The sequence below is a fragment of the Pygocentrus nattereri genome, chromosome 17 (genome assembly GCF_015220715.1).
Source record: "Pygocentrus nattereri isolate fPygNat1 chromosome 17, fPygNat1.pri, whole genome shotgun sequence".
NCBI classification, from domain to species: domain Eukaryota; kingdom Metazoa; phylum Chordata; class Actinopteri; order Characiformes; family Serrasalmidae; genus Pygocentrus; species Pygocentrus nattereri.
In genome coordinates this window covers 36872867-36896157 of record NC_051227.1, presented here as the reverse complement: position 1 = coordinate 36896157, position 23291 = coordinate 36872867, and the positions used below count along the sequence as shown (strand labels likewise).

At 39.4% G+C, this 23291-nt stretch overlaps 1 protein-coding gene across 9 annotated transcripts in view; it reads left to right on the top strand.

Moving 5' to 3' along the window:
- ncam1b (neural cell adhesion molecule 1b) overlaps positions 1-23291 on the top strand; it is a 112254-nt gene extending 88963 nt beyond the window's left edge. For 3 of the 9 annotated variants that reach the window (XM_017711083.2, XM_017711081.2, XM_017711073.2), the window contains 7 exons: positions 4031-4033; positions 7278-7402; positions 9461-9641; positions 18261-18456; positions 19227-19343; positions 20978-21568; positions 21753-23291. In XM_017711083.2, the coding sequence (XP_017566572.2) occupies positions 4031-4033; positions 7278-7402; positions 9461-9641; positions 18261-18456; positions 19227-19343; positions 20978-21568; positions 21753-21870 (1331 nt within the window). In that variant the 3' untranslated portion in view covers positions 21871-23291. Of the gene's footprint in view, positions 1-4030; positions 4034-7277; positions 7403-9460; positions 9642-14973; positions 17974-18260; positions 18457-19226; positions 19344-20977; positions 21569-21752 lie in introns of those variants that run through there. The other 6 variants (XM_017711082.2, XM_017711084.2, XM_017711074.2 and 3 more) reach the window with 3 other exon arrangements.

Sequence of the window (23291 nt, the reverse complement as noted above, 5' to 3'; positions counted from 1 at the left end):
ATTTGTACCTTTTCATTACCTATTGTTTTTAAACATAAAAAATAAAAAAAGAGTATATGGAGTCAATACAACTTAAAAAATATAAATATTGCAAAAGCTTATGGTACAATGATGTTTTCTGACTAAAGGTACTCTTGATGGTTCAGTACTATGTTTTCTGAGAGTATAGCTGAGTGTGTTCTGTGCTCGTGATTTGCATGATTTAGCTAGATTAATTTTTTCTCACTTGATGTCCCTAATTTAGCAAGAGCTCAGAGTTATTTGGGAAACAAAAGATAAAAAATATTATAATGTGTTCCTTAAAGAACTTGTAGTGCTTCCTGGACAGGATGAGTGGGTCATCAAGTGGGCCATAACTGTAATGGCTTCCTAAACATGAATTTATATATATACACACACACTATACTGCCAAAAGTCTTCACTCACCCATCCAAATCATTGAATTCAGGTGTTCCAATCACTTCCATGGCCAGAGGTATATAAAGCCGAGCCCCTAGGCCTGCAGACTGCTTCTACAGACATTAGTGAAAGAATGGGTCGCTCTCAGGAGCTCAGTGAATTCCAGCGTGGTGCCGTGATCGGACGCCACCTGTGCAGCAAGTCCAGTCGTGAAATTTCCTCACTTCTAAATATTCCACAGTCGACTGTCAGTGGGATTATAACAAAGTGGAAGCGATTGGGAACGACAGCAGCTCAGCCACGAAGTGGTCGGCCGCGTAAAATGACAGAGCAGGGTCAGCGGATGCTGAGGGGCATAGTGCGCAGAGGTCACCGACTTTCTGCAGAGTCAATCACTACAGACCTCCAAACTTCATGTGGCCTTCAGATCAGCTCAAGAACAGCGTAGAGAGCTTCATGGAATGGGTTTCCATGGCCGAGCAGCTGCATCCAAGCCTTACATCATCAAGCGCAATGCAAAGCGTGGAATGCAGTGGTGTAAAGCGCCGCCACTGGACTCCAGAGCAGTGGAGACGTGTTCTCTGGAATGACCAATCACGCTTCTCCATCTGGCAATCCAATGGACGAGTCTGGGTTTGGCGGTTGCCAGGAGACGGTACTTGTCTGCACTGTGCCAAGTGTAAAGTTTGGTGGAGGGTGGATTATGGTGTGGGGTTGTTTTCTTCTGTAAGAATGGTCAAAAATTCCCATAGACACACTCCTAAACTTCGTGGAAAGCCTTCCCAGAAGAGCTGAAGCTGTTATAGCTGCAAAGGGTGGGCTGACGTCATATTATACCCTATGTATTAAGAATGGGATGTCACTCAAGTTCATTTGCGTGTCAAGGCAGACAAATGAATACTTCTGGCAATATAGTGTGTATATGTGTGTATGTACATATATATATATATATATATATATATATATATATATATATATATGTGTGTGTGTGTGTGTGTGTGTGTGTGTGTGTGTGTGTGTGTGTGTGTGAATATAAGTGAATGTGTTGCATGCAATATTTGCAGTTTTTGCTTCATGTAACAATCAAGAAATTATGTTGCAAGCAGCTTGTTGTTCAAGTTGTTTTTCAAGTTTCACTGTGTAAAGTCAGTTTTAGAAATATGCTGCCTGATGCATGAGATGTTATTTTACTAGTTTTACTACTTTTTTTGGTTGTTTTCAGAGAGAGTTTTGAGGCTAAAATGCATTTTAAATACACGCCCAGGTGGGGCGTGTAGATCTATTGCAGGCCAAATAGTACTAAAAGGAAAAACATCACCAACGTTATAAAGACAATCTCAGTAAATGTCTCTGTGATGCACCATTTCACATCAAGACCGCTCTGACTGACTTTACATCTTTACACCTTAACCACTGAATTATGTAGACATGAAACGAAAAAGTCTGTGGAATTAATGAAGCCGTCACTGATGGGCTGGTTCTGTCCATACCTGACCAAAGGTAAGCTCTTAGATCATATTAGAGATCCTGCTCATCTTACTGAAGGACAGATGTCTGGTGTGCTGTGCTGAAGCCTGCGACCAGGGTAGGTGAAGTGTGGGTGGTATAGGCATTATCCATCTTGCTGTCAGATGGAGATTAATAAAAGTTTTCAATTTTCATACCTTTCATTGTGTTTTGATCATCAATTTTATTTGTTTTTCATCTACGTTGTCCCTCATTGGATCATTCAGGTTATTCTTACTCAAGTAAGTGCTTCCTACGCTGTGAGCCTGAGGCTAAGCTCTGTTGTTCATGTTATAGTATTCAAATCTAATTCTACACATTTTACAGTTTGCCTTACTCTGTGATACAAAGATTAAGCTTTGTTAGTTTTAAGTAGGTCAGACAGAACAACAGACGTGCTCCTAAACTGAGTTTATGAAACGTTTCTTGTTTATGCTCCCTAGATGGAATTTTTCATTTTTTCACTGAGGAAACAGGTTTGTTTCGTGATTATATATGCTACTTATTACGTATTGATTGTATGCCTCTGAAAAACAATGATGAATACAGATGTTTATGGATTAATGTAATGCAAAACTTTTAAATCAATGACTGAACCCTAACGCGGTATGATAGTTGCACATATACGCTGTGTAGGTAACTTTACAGGGAGAGTCTTTCATTTGCTCAGTTAATTAGAACAATGTACTGGTGTGAAGTATTCAAAGCTCGACGCCTTTAAATACTTCTCCGGCAGTTCGGATTCCTCTTGTGACGTGCTAATCACATGCTATGTGCTAAAACTCATGCATGTGTCTTCTTTGTGCTGTTGTATTATGTGAATACTTTGGAGTTTCCTCTGTTTTTGGCATTGACCTTATATAAGCGTTATTCAAATGACCCACTTAGTATAAATCTCTGGCATTTTGCACTCTATTTAATAGGGTTGTAAAAACGCTTAAAACTCCAGCCATCCATGACCGGGAGTCCAAGAGAGCGTAATTGGCCTCACTCTCTGGGTGGGTAGGATGACGTAACCAATACAGGTGTCTGTTAGCTAAGCTCACAGAATTGGCAGTTAGTGTTCTCCTCCAAGTGTGTTTAGCTATCCACTGCCATTGCTTTAGCACAGGGTCCTGGAGGGCCGGTGTCTAGCACAGGTTTCCCTACTCAAACACACTCATTACACCTACCAATTAACAGATGAGTGTAATCAAGTGTGGTTGAGCAGGTAAATCACCAGACTGTGCCGGACACCAGCCCTCCAGGACCGGAGTTGGGCACCCCTGCGTTAGCAGAGGTTCTCAGCTTTCTTGCACTTTGGAAAAAGGATTATTGATGATTTCAAGTAGCTTTTCGAACTTTTTTTTGTCAAACAATGTGCACTTTTTGCTTATGCAACTTTTTACTTAAAAGTAAGTGACCTGGTTAATTTAAAATCCACAAGTTGAACTTCTAATATTAAAGTTAATAGAGGAATTATTTGTGTTTCAAATTTGTTAACTTGATCATTTAACCAACACTTGTATCGTGTTGAGATAAAAAGGTGAAAATCCAAAAATAAATAAATAAAACAAAATTAATCAGATTATTAGTAGCAATTCAGATGCATGCATTTGGGAATGTTAGGATGGACATTATAATTAATTACACTAATGTAAAATTATGCATTATTTATTTGGTGAAAATAGCATTACCTGTTACAATGTGTGTTCAATTGATTTGAATTAAATCATTAAATTAAGTTAAATCATTGTGAGGTCAGAAATTTACACCCCTTCTTTTTAATAATACTGGTCAAAGCCTAAAGAAACTTATTTAAGCCTAAAGATACTTATTATTTAGAGTTGTGCTTCTTTCAGAGGAAACTCTACTCATTCTTTCTGCTTTCAATGTTCTGATTGACAGACTGTTAAGAACGTCTTGTTTTGTAGTTTGTAGTTTGTGTCTTTGTGTCAACTGACACTAACTCCAACTTATGTTTCTTATCCATGTTTTTTCCATGTTCACATCGTCTCTGTTGTTTTTTGGATTTTCCATGTGACTTCTTCCAATTTCCTTTCCACCAATCATGTTCGTGCATACGGTGTGCCTTTTGTCATGTGGCTTGCATGATGCTGGTGATGTCGTCCACTCTGATGAACAGAAGGTAAACACTCGACTCTCGCTCTACAGCTCATGTGTAGGATTAGTGATGCCTCGCGGCTGGATCATTGCATTCTCCCTTAGCCATCACATCATTCCCCATTGCCTCCACACGTCTGGAATAAAAACTCTTCAGACAAGTCATGAAAATTCATCTAGCCCACATTTTCGACAGATGCTTCCCTTGAGCAACCACTGTGTTCTGACTGCTTAGAATATTATCTGAGGAGAATATAGAGTCAGGGAAAAAAAAAAGTTTTAAGCGGTGTCCTTCCAACCATAAAAAACTACTTGAAAAGCTCTGGAGCTGAAAAACAATTCCCCAGAGGTAGTGCCGGGTAGATGACTCAAGAACATCATCTCTCCCTTTTATGCCCGCTATAAACATTTTGACAAGCAGGAGTTTGAGGGATGTTCCATATTGAAGTCTTTTCCTCCTGTAATGCTTCGTATCTGCAGTCAGATTGGGAATAAGAAAACCCTTCATTAAGCCTTTTTGATCAATCCAGTGGTTGACCTCAATGGTGCACTCATCCACATGATTTTTTACAAATGTGCTTTGGATGTATAATTCTCTGTTGAAATGTATGTGGTGAGTTAATAACAATTAACAGTTTTTCTCATTCGCTGCAATGTCCTTGTGTTGTTACAGGGTTTTTTTTTCTACATCTTATATATTTTTTTGGTGGCGAGAAAGTGAAAAATGCACTATATCTACAGTTATGATTTTGCTATGCTATTTAAATGGAATTCCAAAATAACATCAATGTCATATTTACCTAAAAAATTACATTTACATTACAATTTGATTTACATACACTTATATATATATATAAGTAGCTTTTTTAGTTTCTTTCAATTAGGTTTGTGCCTGGTGGCTGTTTGCTGAATTACCATGGTAACAGACCCCATTTACCACCAGTTTCATTTCTTTTATGCAAACTATAGGAAAACACTTGTTTTCCCACGTGGCAGGTTAACTGAACTTTTTGAACATGAGGCCAAGTGAAGTCCTATATTAATATCATATTTATCATAAGCATCATGGATGAAATGTAGAAATATGTCTGTTGAGCTGCGCTGGCTCGATACGCTCGGTACTGCAGGCACATTTCATGCCTGTATAAAACCTGTCTATATGTTATGGTGTACATGTTAGGACATCCTTAGACCATCACGTTTCAGACATCAGACAAAACAGGTTTGTATGGTCGGAAAAGACAGGGGTTAGAATGTTGTACATCAGGCAAAACTAGCCATGATACTTCAAATGATCTGGCTTCAGAGAGGACCGAGAAGAAGACAAAGATTTAGCTTCAACTCACGTGATGTCGCTGCTTTGCTCCTGCGTTCACTTCAGTGTTGAGGACTCTCAAAATGACTGGATTAAAAGTGTTGCTCTAGATGTTGCTGTGATGTCATTGTTGTTGGTATTAGTAATGCTCTGTATGTAAAATTGCTTGGTAACACTAGAATGCTTTACACATCGTTTACATAACTATACCATAAACATGTCCTGGAAGGTGTCGTAGACTGTAATGAGTTGCATATTACATAAAAAAAATTTAAATATCCTCCCTAAAATACCTCAAACTCTGTTCAACTGCTGATTGTGGTCGTTTTCCACACAGTTTCAATTTCAATAAGGGAACTCTTTTAGCACACCCACCTATTTTCAATGTCGAAAAATGACAAACACCTGGAAAACTTGGTTAAATTTTAATTTTGCCTCATTCTAATCATAACAAACACAAATGTGATATAATTGAAAATGTCCTATCCATGTTTTCGAGAGAATTTATCCAATTGTTTCTGTGCACTAGTGCTTTTTTTTAAAATCACCGCTAACTGTGACTTGTTATTATTAACTTTATTGACCCAATGTTAATGAATCACACTATATTATAGAATGTTTGTAGACACCTGCTGATCCAACGATTCCTCTGAAGTCAAGGGTATCAGTAGTGAGTTTGCCCCTCCCTTTGCTGCAGTAACTATTCTGGACAGGCTTTAGATGTTGCAACATTGCTCTGAGGATTTGACTGCATGTAGGCAAAAGAGCGTTCATGCGGTCAGGTGCCGATGTTGGATTGGCACTTCTCGATCACAAAGGCCATTCCAACTCATCCCAAAGGTGTATTTGTGTGGAGTTAGATCCATGATTTTGTTCTTCTTCTTCATGGCATGGTCTTAATTGATTTAGCACAGGGACACAGGAATCATACATGAAACCTCTGAAAGAGAAGTTACAGAAAAAAAACGGCATTAGAGAAGGTTCGCATGAGGACCTGTGTGCAGGTAATGTGGAATGATTTAGGGTTCATTTGACCGCATTGAGCATTGAGTCTGTCTGTTTTACAAGCATAGCTAATGAGTGTGTTAATGTGAGTAAAGGGCCCTCATTTTTCAGTGCACTCCATTCACGCTTAGACCGTCCCTCAAAGCCCCAGCAATGTTGTTAAATGTCATTCTGTGCTGTCTAACCAATGTAGTGGATCAAATTAGCATGCACACATCATTAATCTCAAATGGGTTATGAATTATAGTCTGTGAAGGAGAGGCCACACGTGGCTTTCACCATCACACATGCTGGATCTGCAAGACTCCAAGATTCCCCAGTTAACACATCTCATTGACATCTAAAGTAGGCCACAGTTAACAGAGCCATTATTTTACTTGTGGAGATCAAAATTTACTAAAATGTAGAAGTTAACCTTAGCTTTCAAAATACTCGCTACATTGAATTACCTTTATATTGCAGTTACTGTAAGCTAATATAATATAACTCATGATGACTCTGATCCCGATCTTATTTCCTTATTTTTCTTTTTTGTTGTTGTTTTTTTATGTCATAAATGACACAGATTGGATGTAATTGTCTGTTTGGTCGTGGGTATGAATACGAATATATTGAAATTTTATTCAAGACATGCTTCAAATTGGAGGGTTATTACAGGACAGATACACTAGAAATGTATAGCTTTTATCAAACACAAAATGATGTTTATTACAGTTAAGTACAAGCTAGTGATCAGACAGTCAAAGTATAGTAAGAACCCATTTCTGTAGCATGGTGAGAAGAGTCAATTTGCCAAACTACCCGTTTTTTAAGTCACATAATAATGTAAATAAAACCCTGGCTTTTCTCTAGTGTGGTGTAGTTAATAGACATCAGATGTATTCTGCTTGAACAACATGAATAGTAAAGTTGATGGCTCATACTGTGCACTGCTGCTATGTGTTTCCAGGGGAACCCACTCCTCCTAAACTGGAAGGCACCCTGCAGCCTAAAGGCAATGCCCTCAGAGTCAACTGGATCAAGCAGGATGATGGAGGCTCACCCATCACTCACTACCTAGTGCGATACAAAGCCGTGAGTATTCATCCAGTTCACTGAGCTTTCAGAGGTGCAGACACACTTCGAAATCAAGAGCAGTTGGTTTTACTTTATTGGCCAGAACCACCAGCATTAGGTCTGTCTCAGTTATCCCGTAGTTGCCTGATCACAGTCTTTTGAGATATTTACAATATTTAATCTGACTGCAATTATTGTGCACAGTCATTCAGTTTCACCACTGTATTTTAGCAAAACAAGCACAACGTGACACGGATGTTTTCATTAGCTGACTTGAACATTTAAATAAATGAAGAAGGAATCTTACATTGCTAGTAACGTGAAGTTCTAACTTTTAGCTGTGTGATGCAACATGTTTAGAGTGAATAATTGCTTGTTAATTTGATAGCTGGTTTAAATAATGCTAATTTTTAGATGTAAACTTGCGGTACAGGTGTTTTTGCTCACATTGTCACACTCTCAGGAGAAAATGATGAGCTTTGGTTGACAGAGAAACTGTAGCCTCTGTAGTAACTGTATGAATACTATAATGTTATGCACAGTACAGTACAGTGTATGTTCTTGTGAGCTTCAACGTAAAGAGCTAGGATGCAAGACGGCTAATAAGCCAGTTTAGCTGCTTTACACCTGTAGTTTATTGGTTGCATAAAATGAAGGAAAAAATGATGAAAAGTAACGGAAAATAATGAAACATAAATCATGAATCGCCATTATTTAATAATTAATCGGCAGCTAAAACGTCACGTGTGGCAAGTCTAACTTGGATGTACGAGAAATTTGCTTGTTGCTTACATAAATGGACAATGCAGCATGCAAATAATACTTAAGGCCTCAAAGAGCGATATAAATAAATGGGTCATTGGGGTTGGCACAGTTTTCAGTCTCTGCTATATACTTAATGTACAATACATTAGGATACAGCAAGTCTGCAAATGAACACTTTGTATCTCAAATGTGTTCAAAAAATGGACACATTCTTTATCAGAAATCATTAAGTTTACTTAATTCCTGATTAAAATTGTGTTGTGCCAACTTGCTCTAAAATGGGGTTGGTTTGCACACATTATGGGAACGGTTGGCAGGGGAAGTGGGGGAAAAAAAGAAGGAAACGACGCAACTAGAACTTTTCATTTTAAACAAAATCAGCAACCTGTAAGTAATTGTTCAGTCTTTCCGTTTTTAGCCAGTTAACATTTTTTGGTAACACTTTATTTGAAGGCTACCTACATAAGGGCTTCATGATGCATTCATAAGCACTGAATAATGTGTTTATGACGCACTACTTGAACATTTATTAAGTGCTTATGTCGGTTCTTGCAACCTGACATAAGATGTTTTATGAAATAAATGACATTGTACTGACATAATAAGAATAAACGTTGAAAATATTTACAGCACTAAACACATTTAAACCCTATACATAATCGCATCAATCATCTTATCCATGCCATGGAGGGAAGAGGGGGTGGTTTCCAGGCATATTTAACCTGATATCAGTACAATGTCATCTTGAGAATGCTGACATAAATAGTTATGTATAGTGTTTTAAATACGTTTAGTGCTGTAAATATGTTCAACGTTTATTCTTATTATGTCAGTACAATGTCATTTATTTCATAAAACATCTTATGTCAGGTTGCAAGAACCGACATAAGCACTTAATAAATGTTCAAGTAGTGCTTCATAAACACATTATTCAGTGCTTATGAATGGATCATGAAGTCCTTATGTAGGTAGCCTTCAAATAAAGTGTTACCCATTTTTTAAATAAATGTATCCTTCATGGCTTGTATAAGAACAAGCATAACAATAAAAATCTCACTTTGCCAGTTTTATATATTTCTTAAACATTTCTGTACACATTTTTTTACGTTTAAAAAGAGTGTGTTTAAGTATCCAAAAGTGTTAAATATTAATATATTTAACAACATTGTTTAATATTTGTAGATTTAAATAAGTGATTTCAGATTTAAATATATATTTATGCCATTTTGAACGGGTGTTTAGATACCATGTGAATGCCCTTTGGGCCTGTATTTTTCATAACTGACCCTGTTGTTTGCCCTGCACCCCCAGAGAGAGGAATCGGAGTGGAAGCCAGAGATTCGGCTGCCCAGAGGGAGCGAGTACGTGCTCCTGAGTGGTCTGGAGTGGGACACAGAGTATGACGTGTTTGTGGTGGCTGAAAACCAGCAGGGCAAGTCGCAGCCCGGCACCCTGACCTTTCGCACGTCCTCAGAGCCCGATGCCACTCCAGGTAAGCTCCTCTTTACACCTCGCTCCATCCCTCACTTTACTTTCTCACACATGACGCACAACACTAATGGCTGAGTCAGAGCTGTAATAGCACCAAGTAACCAATGCAGTGAGAAATCGCCTTTTTTTTTTTTTTTTGCTCACTTTGGCCACTTACACAATATGATGCATGGTTAGTCATGGTCTGACTGATCGTCTGTTCATGTGTGAGTTATATTTCAATAAAGCAGCGCTCTGTGACTTTGAATGTTCACAGGTAAAGAAAATGGGCTTTCTTCAACTCTTCTAACTTTTTGTTAGGAATGTCAGATCAAGCCTTTTCGCTCCAATGTGGATCCAACCAATTTATTATTGAGTATTTCACAATTATAAGTATCTGTTTAGCTGTTCCACTTTCCACTTTAAAGTAGTTTCACGTTGCAAACATTCAGACTTCTTGTTAAATAATTCTTAAAACATGCCTCATTGCTGCAAGTTGTAGATGTCTGTCTGTCTTCTCTACGATAGTAGAAATAGAGGGCTATGGAGTCTGATTAACTAGAGGCCTCACGATACGTTATTATAACGATACTTAAGTCACAATACAGTTTTTTTGCAAATATCTTAAAAGATTTGTGATTTGCTGCTGATATATGGCATAAACTGTTATAACGTGACTGATAATTATGCTTGCAATAGTGACTTTCTCGGTTTTGAGCTGATGAAGGGCACTATTTGTTTGTCTCATTCAGTGTGACATTCACAATGAAGGGCTTTATTAGCTCTCGCTATAGCAGTTTTGTCAATTGTCAACTGTACGATGCAATATCTCTAATAGGTAAAAGCAAGCAGGGTCTCAATGAATAGGACTGATGGCGCTGTCCCACTTCACTGTGCCCCCCAGGCAAGCTGTTCTGAGAGGACGTAGTACATGTGACTTTCGTTCCTGCTATGTCAAAAAATGCAGAAAAATCTTTTTCCATCGCTAATTTTGTAGCTCTCCTTAATCAAGAAACCAACTTTTCCGCTTCATCCCAGCAAAAAAGCTTTCTTGCAATATTTAGGCATTTTTTTTATTTCCATCTAGGTTTTTTATGCACCTTTTTGGCGAGAAGGAGGTAGATGGAAAACCCTTTACAGGTAGATGGTTGTAACATTCAGTGTCCTGCCCAAGACCAGCTATTAGTGTATTATAGTGGTGTTCCTCTCCAAAGAACAAGCTACCAATGTTATCCACTGTGCTGGGCTTGAAAGCCCATTGGCACTAGCCTTGGTCTCAACAGAAAGAAAAACAAGGCTTTTTAAGTAAACATTAAATTATAAAATATCAATACTTTGTCCATGTATTAATACTGTTTTCCACCCAAAACATTGTGTACTACTCTGAAGCGCCTTTTCTCCCACCCCTATTGAACACAGTGGAGCAAAAAAGCCTTAATACGGGATGTGAATGGGATCAGGCTTAATATAGCTGACACTAATCCTTTACAATACGCCTTGAATGGCTGTAACACTGATCTTTCATATTGCACTGGGACAGTGATTTTCTCTCCATCAGGAGAGTTTAACAAATCCGAGAGGAGAAGGAGAAGTCACTGTAGGAATCTAACAGGAGTGTCCTTACGCCGCTGACCTTACTCATTTACGCCCAACAATTCTCTCAGAGTTGCTCTCTTTGGGGTGCTGTTTGGCCTATCGTTCTTCCCTTTACTGGCAGGCTGCCTCAAGCAGCAGCACTAAAGCAATTGAACAGTCAATCTCAACTGTGCTGTCAGACCAGGCCACTTTGAGCTACTATGCATCGGTGCCAAGCTTATGAGCCTTAACTGCCCAGCAGAGGCAGGTTCGGCTCGGTCAGGCATAGTAAGGCCACATCTGGACTTTCCTGCTTCACTTCAACATAACGGGCATCTGGTGCAACACAGCCCTGAGAGCCTCTCATTAACGCTTTGAGACAGCAGCATAGATGTAGGAGGTTTGGATCTGCGCTCTTACTGGCACAGCAGGCTGAGAGTGGATGGTGTCCAAAGCCTGTTTGTTTCGCTCTTACACCCCTCGCACTCCTCTCCTGCTGCTTCTCGAGCAGCATGCCAATAAGACTGTCTCACGGTCAGCTATCTATAGGCGCCTACACAGGGGCATCAATAGAAATGAGTTGTTTTTTTTCTTTCAGCTAAAACAGTTGTCCTTTTTTCTTGGTAGCATGTTTAAGTTAGTGCACCCCATGGGAAGTTGTATGTCATTAAGAGAAATCTGAAGGTTTAAAGTGTTTCTCAGTTGTACCAAGACATTTTCCCTCATTTAACATCACGCCGCGCTATCACTGCTACTCTTTCACTTCACTGTTACATGTATTGTGAGAGTGAGCCATTTTACATTACTCCATCGGTCTTCCCAGGACTGATTTATGCTGCTAGGACTGATCTATGCTGGCGCTAGCGTTTTAGATTTATGGATTAGTCTTTGGAATGGAGACAAAATCAGTAACCTCTTTTTAGTTATGCATGCATTTAGGGCTGCAACTATTGACTGCTTGGATATTGTATTGACTGTTTATTGAATCAGTCAACTAGTCTAACAATTATGTACCTGTTTCGGTAAAAATGCATTAAACTTATGGCACAAGAAACGTGAAATTTGAAAAATCTGAAATATTTAATTGCTTCTCGCGCAATTTTAATCATCAGTCTGTTTCCCTTTTTGTCACCATTCACATGATTCTAAGTACAGCATGTCTGCCTAGACAACTTGTCTTATCTTTGATTAGAGGTTTCTGTATTAAACAGTACTATGTCTAACTGGAGCAACATAACAGCACTTTTTTTTTATTTTTACAGATTTTTTAATATGGATTTAAGTAGTAATACATGCTTCATTGTCTCAAAGTGTCCTAAAACAGATATAACATCGTTCCCTGCACTATTTTTAACCAGTTCGGAAAGACGGGACTGCATTAGTGTGGAGCTTTACCATTTCATCATTGAACTGCTCCCTCTGTATTTAACACTACTGAAATGTTCACCTACATGAAACAGGTCCATCACGTTTCCTGGGCTGACATTTACCACTTATGCTAGTTAGTTAACAAGCACTAACCCTCTGTCAGTGGGAGCAGAGGACCTGGGTGCTTCGGTTTCATCTAATTTAGTTTGTTCATCAGCATGCTGTTGTGAAACTCCTACCTCTGTATATTGTGCATTGCATGCAGTGTATTTTGTAAGGCTGGCCTTTTTGAGCTCCCTTCACCACCGGCGTCGTTCAAACTTCTTCACCTCAAACAATTTCTTCTTATGATGCAACAAAACGACAGAAGCCGGTATATACTGCAATCTTTTGCAATCAACAGACATAAACATTATTGAGCGCTTTTTAAAGTAAACGACAGGGCAGCATTGGTTTAGCTTATTTAACTTCATGTCATTATTACATCAATAAAGTAAATATATATTCAAAATATAACTCCAATTCTACACGACCAGCCTTTCTGGCAATTAATTTCCTTTAAAAAATCTGACCTTCTGAATTCATTGCTGATGTAAACAGTTGTTTTGCAGCATCCTTTTGATTGATTTTAGTATCCTGCCTGGAAAAACAGTGGCCATAGCCTGAGGTCTTTTAATGTCTAATTAGGATCTTTTGGTACACAAACACAGGCACTGAGGATTTGGTTTATAATTAGATGTGATAATAAGATTGTCCACAAAGGGACAGAGCAATTGTTTGTTCTGAATTGTTGCCTTGTCTTATTAGACAAACACAGAGCCAGAAATCATATGCATTTAAAAAAAAAAATCAAAGCAAGCTTCCGGCACGCACAATCTGAAATCTGCTTCATTTCGGTCCTGGTTTATCTCCAGCACTCTCACAAGTCAGTCACAAGCTCATTTCAGAGTCATTCTGCTTAGGCCCAGGTGCCGCAGTCATCAGTCATGTGGAATTGTCCCAGACTGTGTTTTCCTCTCTGGAGCACCGTTCCTCACTCCAAGTCCTAGAGGACGACAGCACTGCTGAGGAGTGTTTGCTCCGTTCCCATCTCGATTCAGTTCTGATTTAGCTCGTGAAGGGCTTGCTAATTAGCCGACAAGTTGAATCAGGTGTGTTAAAGTGAGAGAAACCCAGGACTTGGAGTGATGAACGCTGCTCTAAAGCAGTGGTTCTCAACCGTTTTGAGCCATGACCTCCTTTTCCTCTCAACTCACACTGAAACACACTAGAGCAACATTGGACTTCGGAGTGCTGGGGAATTCTTCTGCTATGAACTCATGCTACATGGGTGTACGGTTAGGCAGGTCTTAACCATTAATGTTCTAGCGTTTTGTGAGGCTGCTTTTTCGAGACTCTGTCACCGCCACAGCGAACAACTCTGCGTCAGTACTTTTCTCTTGAACAGAGCATTTCACATCAAGCCACTTTAAATGAGTTTGTTTACATCTTAACCACCTATGCAAAAAAATCATAAATTGGTGGATTCCTCTTGAACCTTGCATGCTTTAGTTACAGTGACTGTGAAAAGCCCTGGCATAGAGCTGCTGCTGTTTACCATTACTAACATCTGACAAACCTGATTAGGCTACCCCTTGTATTCACACTCAGTGATGTATGGAGCACTTGGAAAGCCTCACAAAATTGGTCTTACTCACTGTGTATCAATATTTGTTTGGTTGATTCCACTGGCACTATTTATGTTATTATGTTGGTAGTTAATCTGGCATGTAAGGCTTTCAGTCCAGCTCCTGATGTCCTAACCAATAGGAACGCTAGCTTGACTGTATCTACCAAGATACAACAACATATTGTACAACTTTTTATGCATTAAGTTATACTCTAGTGTAGTTTGTTAATAATCACAAAATGTATATACATATAAAGGGTTGCAGTCATCAAGCAAACTCGCCCGAGTTGAGAACCGCTGCTGTACAAGAACGAGTGACTCTCACTGTTCTTTTGTAGCCGCTCTATCCACTCTACTTGATTTATTAACTGTCCTCACTTGCTTTGCCTTTCGCTGCCACCACTTTCATTCCGCATTCCTCCTTAACCTAGCTTTACCTTTTTTTTTGTTTATTTAATTTTTAAACTTTGTTTCTGTGTTTTGACGTGTTTCTCTCTTGTTTCTCTTTCTCTCTCTCTTTTTTCCCATGTCCCTCTTTTCCCCCTTCTTCCTCTCTCTGTTTGTCCTGTGTCATTGTGGCTGGTCTTGGATGCGGATGGATCATCACATTCCCCCACACACAATATATTTGTCTACGATGCCCTTGCTCACTTTGCTTTCCTGCACGCATGCGATCCCAATGTTTATGTGTTTCCGTATATCTGACACACTGTGTTTGTGCGTTTGTGCATGTGGTCTCCAGTCACACTTGGCAGCTCCTCAGTGACGTGCACCTTGCTGTCAGTGGTGCTGTCTGTGCTCCTGGCGTTGTTGCTTTGATAGCATAAACTGAGAGCTATGTTCTCATGTTGAGGGCATGCTGCCATTTCCTTATCCATTTGCTGATAAAACTGAGCCTGATGGCGTGCATTAACACAATTAACATTAGGAACAGCTATATTTCAAATGACCCTATGTACAGTACCAGTCAAAAGATTTGACGCATTTGATTGAATGTATGATTCTGATTTTGGATGTGGTCATATAGTCGTAGTTAGGTTTTTTTTGTTTGTTTGTTTATTTGTTTTCTTGGAAGGCTGGCATGCGAGTCCTGCCAGGACACGTTTCCCTTTTTTGCATCTTTTTCTAACTGTACCAAAACTTTTGCATAGAATTATATGCTCCTTGATTTACTGGGCTGGCCACAGAAGGCTGTGGCATCACTGGGGATCCAGTTCACTACACAATAGGGCCAGTGTTTCGGTGGCTGTGCCACTCAGGGGCCGTTAAGACATTTTGGTCTTTTGTTTGTTTTGTTACTTGATATTTGTGATATATAACCCTAACCCCTAAAAAGTCTTAATTTCACTGAAATTACTTTTTGCAAATTAAAGGCCTTAAAAAAGTAATGTGACATTAAAAAAACAAATATATTACATATATTCTCCTGCTGTAGTTTAGCCTCACCCATTCATGCTGAAGTCCTGCTTACTGAATGAGGGCAGAGCTAATTTATATATATATATATATCAGTGTTAAAGGCACAGTAACAAACCAGCCTATTTTAAGTGTAAGGGATGAAGAGAGGTTGGAAAACTAAGTGAAAACGTAACATCTTCTACATGGAACAAATATGTGGCCTTTTTTTCTGTAAATTTTAGTGCACATTGTATTTGCTGAATATAAAATAAATGAAAAAAAATAAAACAAATGAACAGTTTTTTCAAAATGTTCAATTCAGCAAATAAACAGTAAATGTGCATTAAAATATGCAGGGTGTCTTAACTTATTTGGACTTAAAAAAACAACATATGTTTGAATATTACTGTATATTACCTAAAGAATTTTGTCTTTTATTATTTTTTAATGCCCCCAGGTCTGAGAAGCTTCCTAGTCGGTTCCTTGTGGAGCTGCTTTAGAGAATACAGTGTGTGAAACTGCGTCAAGACAAAGGGGCCCACTCTGAATAGTCTAAAACATTGTTAAACACAACAGTTGTTCAAGAATAGGAAATATTTGATTGAAGAGAATAATAAAATGAGGAAAACTTTATCTCAAAGCGTCCATACTTTTGACTGATACTGTGTATTATGCAATGCAACTTTTCTATTCAGCGTAGTGAAAAATATAGTGCATTGTACGATAAAGACCGAGTGGCAGGCACTAAACTAAGTTTACAGGGGATATTGCGTATGATTCTGCTTATCTGTATATATTTTTAACCGTCTAATTCTCTCAATGAAAGCTGTATAAAATTGTACATTGTATGATCTTTAAGGAAAGACTTTGTAACATCATCAAAATATTATTTTATTATATCTGCAACCTGGAGACTGTTGTTCTGTAAACTTGCTACAGTTGTTGCAAAAAGTGGCATGTATTATGATCACAACCAGAGCTATTGTTTGCTTATTTGGATTTATTAAATTCTTTTTTTTTTTTACTTAATGTTGTCTGTTATGGTTTTCTGTATTTTGTTTGTGTTTATAACAGCTTTTTAAGTTAATCTCAGGAGAACAATGCGATTAATGTGGTACGGCACACTTATTTCAACCTGTAAATTCATTTGTTATGACAGTTGAAGTCATCATCAGATTAGTTGTTGCTGATTTTTTGCTGGTGAGTACATTATTTTGTGCTACTGGAAAAAGACATTTATGCTCAATAACAACTAAGTGTAACTGGATCCTAATGAGGATTTGCATTTTTCTAATTAGTATCTGTCTAATTATTGCTGTCTGATATGTCTGGTGCTGCTTTTCCACTAGCAGGCAGAGTTAGGTGCCATTAAGTTAGGCTGCCTTTTTCCGGAGGTTCTTGGATGCGTCTGTGAAATTTCCTGGCCCATGTTGGTCCTTACTCAATTCAGCAATGCAGAACCTAATCTGGGATTCATAAACTCATTAAACAGACATTTGCATCACAACATTAAAGAGAATTCAAGTGTCTTATGAAATCCTAATGAATTAGTGAGAAGAGTTACACTCGTTTGCCATGATGAGCAGTTGGGTTTCTGAGACCAGAACCTAAACCTGGACTGAATGAGATTTTTAATGGTGAAATTGTTGACATTGCTCGGTGTTGACATTGACAGGATGCCTGGGCAACATCTAAAAATAATTAGCAAGATAACGTCTTGTTAAAAAAAACAGTACTACTGATAAAATACCATGTCCAGCTTAGGCCTCCTTACTGTTTTATTTTTAGTTTTTATGCTTTTTAACAAATTACATTATACATTATGAGACTCATAATTACAAGACTCATTGAAAATCTGCAGTGAAGACCTCACGTTAAAAAAAGTAAAAGTTGAGACTGCAGAAATGTACATTTGTGGTCGTTTCTTCTCTTTAAATGACTCACGGAAAGGTGACTTACATGCCACCTGCTGGACAATCTTAAGACTGCTAAACATGCTTGAGTAAAAGAGTGAGTGCCAAAGCCTCATCCATGTATAGCAGAGGCGTTTTTGAGTTGTTGAAAATGCTGAGAGTTTTCCTCACACAGTATCACCTGCTCCAGAGCAATCCTACATATCTACACACAGAACATTTAACTGACTTTTGACGAGCCGTCAGTCCATGCTGGTATGGTTGTTTATTTAATCTGCTTCTTATTTATCGTTATGAACCTCCACGAAAGCAGAATTATTAATGCCGCGAAACTTTTAGACCTAAGAAAAAAAAAACTTAATTCAGTGTTTCTGTTGCTGATGGCTCCAGACTGACATCTCCCTTCAAATATGTGCTTGTAAATGATAAAAGAGCTGGAACTAAGCCATCAGGTTGCTTGATTCCATCTCTCGAACCTTCTTCTTGTTCCATACGGTACTGGAAAAGCAGCATCAGTGTGCAGTCTCAAGTTTTGCCCAACTCACCCCAGTGTTTGATCTACTCATCCAGTGTTTATCTGTGGTTTGTCTAATCCCGGTAGTCACATGAATAGAAATAACTCATGCTTACCTGACTGTAATATTTGCATTAAGCATGCATGTCTTGCGTGTTTACATTTGGGTGAGTGATTCTCTCCTTCTCTCTCTCTCTTTTCAAGACTCCATGGAGGACGGGGCAGGACTGAACACAGGGGTCATTGTTGGGATCCTCATCTTGGTGTGTGTGCTGCTGCTCCTGGCTGTGGATGCCACCTGCTGCTTTATCAACAAGTGTGGCCTGCTCATGTGTCTCTGTGGCAAGCCTGGGACGGGCTCAAAGGGCAAGGACATTGAGGCTGGCAAAGCCGCATTTGTGTAAGAAACTGTAGTTAAATGTTCAAATGCACCATCAACAGCTTCCATCTTTGAGAGAGGAGAGAACATCAAGCTCCACTCTTGCTTCAGGTCTGAAAAAGTCGACAGGTGTTTCTGTCCATCCTTCCACCGTTGTGGGTCTGAAAGGATGTGTAGCCATCAAGATGATGTCACTGAGAAAAGGAAATAGCCAACAAAAGAACCTTTGGAGGTGTGCAAAAATATTCCTGCAGATTTCTTTGAAAGGCTGAAAGCAAATCTCCTGAAAAGAGTGGAAGCTGTAGGCAAAAGCTAGAAACACTGAATACTAAAAAAGTGGTATTATATTTAGTTGTTGAGGCTTTGTTGTGATTTTCTGTTAAATATGCTTTCTGCTTTTTTGTGAAACTTTAAAAAAATGAAGTTGACTGGGAATTAAAGAAATTGTGAATTTTGCGCAGTACTGTACACACCACTCTTATTAGCTGCTTTAACCTCAACTTTGGACAACAACTATATCCTGGTTGTTTGACTAAATTTAAGGCAAGGGGGGAAATCGTAACAGTGCACTTGCACTTGGTAATGCAGCCAAAGAAAGTGCATGTGCTCAAATGGGTGGTTAGAGTGGTTTCACCCTCAGCTGCAGATGTTCTAGTATAAAGACATGGTTAGATTGACCAGTTACATTGCATGTCTTGCTGGTCACGAGAGACATAAACCAAGGCACTAATGAGCTCATAAAAAGCAACTGCAGTGCTCTGTGATGACTTCATGTGTCTCTCTCCTCACAGTAAGGATGAGTCCAAAGAGCCTATTGTGGAAGTGAGGACTGAGGACGGGCTTACGGCCAATCACGATGCAGGAGGGCACTCCGAGCCCAATGAGACTACGCCCCTGACAGAACCAGAGTAAGTGTGGTGTGATGTGGTGTGATGCACTCTATAGTACTGTGCTTTGTGAGCTTCGAGAGGCAGAAGTGTCATCATACACATACCACTGAGTCACTGTTACCCACACATGCACACTGCATCAAACAACATGTCCCGTATGTTAACGGTAATCTATACTGTATGTTGCATTTTCTGATACAAACTGCCATTTTTTGTTAAGTTCTATATATTTTCAGTTTTGTTTTCTGTTTCTCTTCAGTTTTCTTTTGTTCTGTCTTTCATAATCTTTTTTCCGTTTCTTTCTTTCTTTCTTTCTTTCTTTCTTTCTTTCTTTCTTTCTTTCTTCTCTTTGAGACTGCAATTCTGTTTCTTCCATAAAAAACACCTATGAAGATATTTCTTTCCTTCCTGCACATATAAGGAATCTGTTTTAGGTTACACCTCAGAATACACAGTAGCAATAGAAAGAGCTGAATTTTACCAAGAGCACCCACACTGTCAGACCAGTCCCAGTGCACTGGGTAGGCCTTTGAGGGCCAGGCCCACCATGGACAACCGTCATTCCACTGCAGCTCCAAAGCAATATTTACTTTAGCAGCCTAAATACTGTCTGTGTATTACTTGATCAGTGTCAGAAAAAAGCAGAAAATAAATAGTTAACAGAAAATTACACAAAAGCCTCAACAACAAAAAAAAATCAAAATTTTCTATTATTATTATAAAAATTTCTATGATTTTCTGAAGACTTGCTTTCAGTTTTTCAAAGAAATCTAGAGATGTTCCACATTTTTTATTTTTGCTTATCTGAATTCAAATAATTCACACACGTTCAGTGATGTTGACGTCTCGACCGTTCATTGTTCATCAACAGCTTCTTTGTTTGAATTGCAAATTTTTCGGGACTGCAGATCCAGTCAGTGCTGCAATGTCTCTGTCCCCTCCCTGGGAAATATGAGGAAGGTTACTGTCATTTAGGATGACCACAACCTACTTTTTTGTGTGTTTTAAAGATAAAAATTATGAGCGTGATGCACTTTTTGCTTGAGCGAGACGACTAATTCTTTATGTTTAGTATTTTCTATAAAGGATTTTCTTTTGGAAAATATCCCAGCTGTCATTGGGCGAAAGGCAGGATACACCCTGGACAGGGTCGCCAGTCCATCACAGGGCAGACAGACAGACATACGCTGAAAATATCACGTTTATCTTTATATATCTCTGTGTATACACTCAAAAATGCAGTAAGGTGGTCTTGTCCTTGCTCAGTATAACTTATATAAAACAGTGTGAACTGAGTGCAGAACAATGATGGAAAAGGCCTAGAATAATAATAATAATAATAATAGAAATACAATAAAATAGATGGCACTCTATTAACATGTTACTTTTAACCATGTTACTATTTCATTATTTCTTTTCTCTTTCTTTTGTTTGTTTTATTTAATTTCATTGTGTTATTGTGTTTTTAGAGCAATAGCTCCACCTTGTGTTTGTAGGTGGTTCATCAATCTGGCACCATTATCAATACTGTATTTGCAATAACATCAGTATTGCGTATGCCTGCAGGTGATTGGTGTCTCTCCCTCATTCTCTCCCTCTCTGTGGCTCGATCACCCTCGTGTGTCTCTGCTCTCTCTCCCTGCTTCTCACAGGCGACTGGCCGAAGCCGCGGCCACTGTGGTGGACTTGCCTCTGTCTGTGGCCACTAACTCAGACACGGTTACTGACACCTTTGACCTTAGCCAGAGCAGCCCTGTTAGTGAGAGCACGACTCTAACGTCCAGTATTACGGCTCCTCCCCCCGACCCCAAACCTGCCACTGCCACAGGCCCCGAGACCAGCACCCCTAAAAGCTCCTCCCAGCCACTAGCCAACTCCTTGCTGTCCACTGATGCTCAATTGGTGGACCTAGCTGAGCCGGTCCAAACCGAAGCCCCTTCCACTGTTCGTCCAGACCCTCATATTACTTCTCCAGCGTTCGCTACCCAGGAGCCTCCTGCTCCTGCTCTTAGCACAGAGAAGTCATCCCAAGAACCAGAGAAAGAGCCACAGCTGAACAGCTTCTTACAGAATTTACACGAGCCCGTCCCGCTGTTTGCTAGCCCCCATATTGTCCCCTCAGTGAACCATGAGCTCCAGCTAGATGGAGGCGCCCCCCAGGCTTCAGAAACACATCTCCCCCAGGATGGCTCACACGCTCTGGGCACAGCTGGCTCCAGCGGCCCATCTGCTCCACAGAACGAGTACGGACCTCTCTAGATGTTCAGTAGATGTCCTCTTAGTATGTCTGCATGTGCATGTACGTGTATTACACCCATACATCGTTTTTCTACACTTGTCCATTGGTGCCGTGTGCATCTCTGCATGCCCTGCCTTTCCCCACCCATTAGCCCGTGCTCATTTCTAACGAAGATTTCTCCGTAACAGGAAAATCTCCGACGAGGAGAAAAGCAGGTGTGAAGGAGAAGAGCTGAAGAAGCTCCAGTCCGAAGCAATGGCACCAAACGCTATCTCACAAACAAACGACGCGGAGAGCATGGCGTGATCGGGCAGGCCAGCAGGAAGAAGTGGCAGCGTCGCGATGAACATGAAAAATGTTCATTCTACAGTGCCCTTAATGAAGCTTTTTTTTTCTTCTTTGGAACAAAGTGTGTCAGAAGCTTAAGACTGGAGTCAGGTGTACATAATGTGTGTACGCCTTTTTCCATTTCTCGTTCATTTCCGTTAACGAAACCTCAAGAAATTGCTGTTGCTCTTTTATGAGTTCATCGCGACAGTTTGTATTGCGTTTAAGCTCCCCAATCTTTCTCAAGAGGGTGTTTTTAAAGAAAAAAAACGGAAAAAAAAACGGGGCATTCAGGAGAATTTACAGCACATATTCAGTGATACTGGAGACGTCCTTTTATTTTTATTTACTTATTGCATTGTTGAAATGTAAATGGTTGCTCCTATTTTTTTATCTTGAGTCTTTGGAGGGCTAGTCTTGTTAAATAGTTTGATTGTATATTTTATTTACATTCCATTTTCTTTCTTATGCATTTGACGCACTCTCTGTGTTGTACCTTTATCATATTTAAGCCGACAGAAGTCGAAAGAAATGATCTTACGAACACCTCTCGTTTGGAGATGACCAGATGACGCAAGCTGATATTCTTCGACGTTTATTTAAATCGTTAATTATTTTTTTATTATTGTAGTCACTCACAATGCTTTTCCGAGAGCTGGGGTTTTAACAACTATAAGCGCTGTTATTTTGTTCCTCAGACCCTGCCTGTAAAGCGCCGAATCAGACCATTTTTATACTGTGTACCTCTGGGAGGAGAGGAACAATACAAAGTTTGTATTACACTGTTGATCGCAAGCTTGTGCACTGTGATTGTGTATTTTATGAGTTTTGAAAATATCTGCATAGCTTGATGGTGATGGGTAGTTGATTTTCCTTTTACATAACATGATGTAAATTGATAGCTAACATTGGCCTGTCTAGAACAGGATCGGCAAAGACACTTCTATTACTCTTTAAAGTGTTCTTACTCCACCTCTCATTGCATGATCGTCTGCTTGCCCGCCGCTGACGTTTGAAGAAGAGTGTAGGTGACAGTTGGCAGGTCCAAATTGTACGTGCATGCCCAGAGCTCTGTGTACACCTGTATGTGGGCTTGTGAACAGATCATTGAATTGGTTGGTTTTTTTTTTTTTGGTGTTCAGAGTGATAAACTTTTTGTCCAGCAGCAAGACATTCAGACTCTGGGTTACACAGAGGATTGTTCCCAAGTTACGCTTGTACAACCACTATATTCTCAAAGTCAGTCTAGCCCAGCAGTTGTACCTTGTATCTCTGGGACGGATTCGTGTGGTGAAAATTGAAGTGAAGGACAGCCGTGCTTTAATTTGTTAAGCGTCGAACGAACATGTCATAAGTTGTGTTGTTCTAACACATTTTGATTAAACTAATTGAAACAAAAA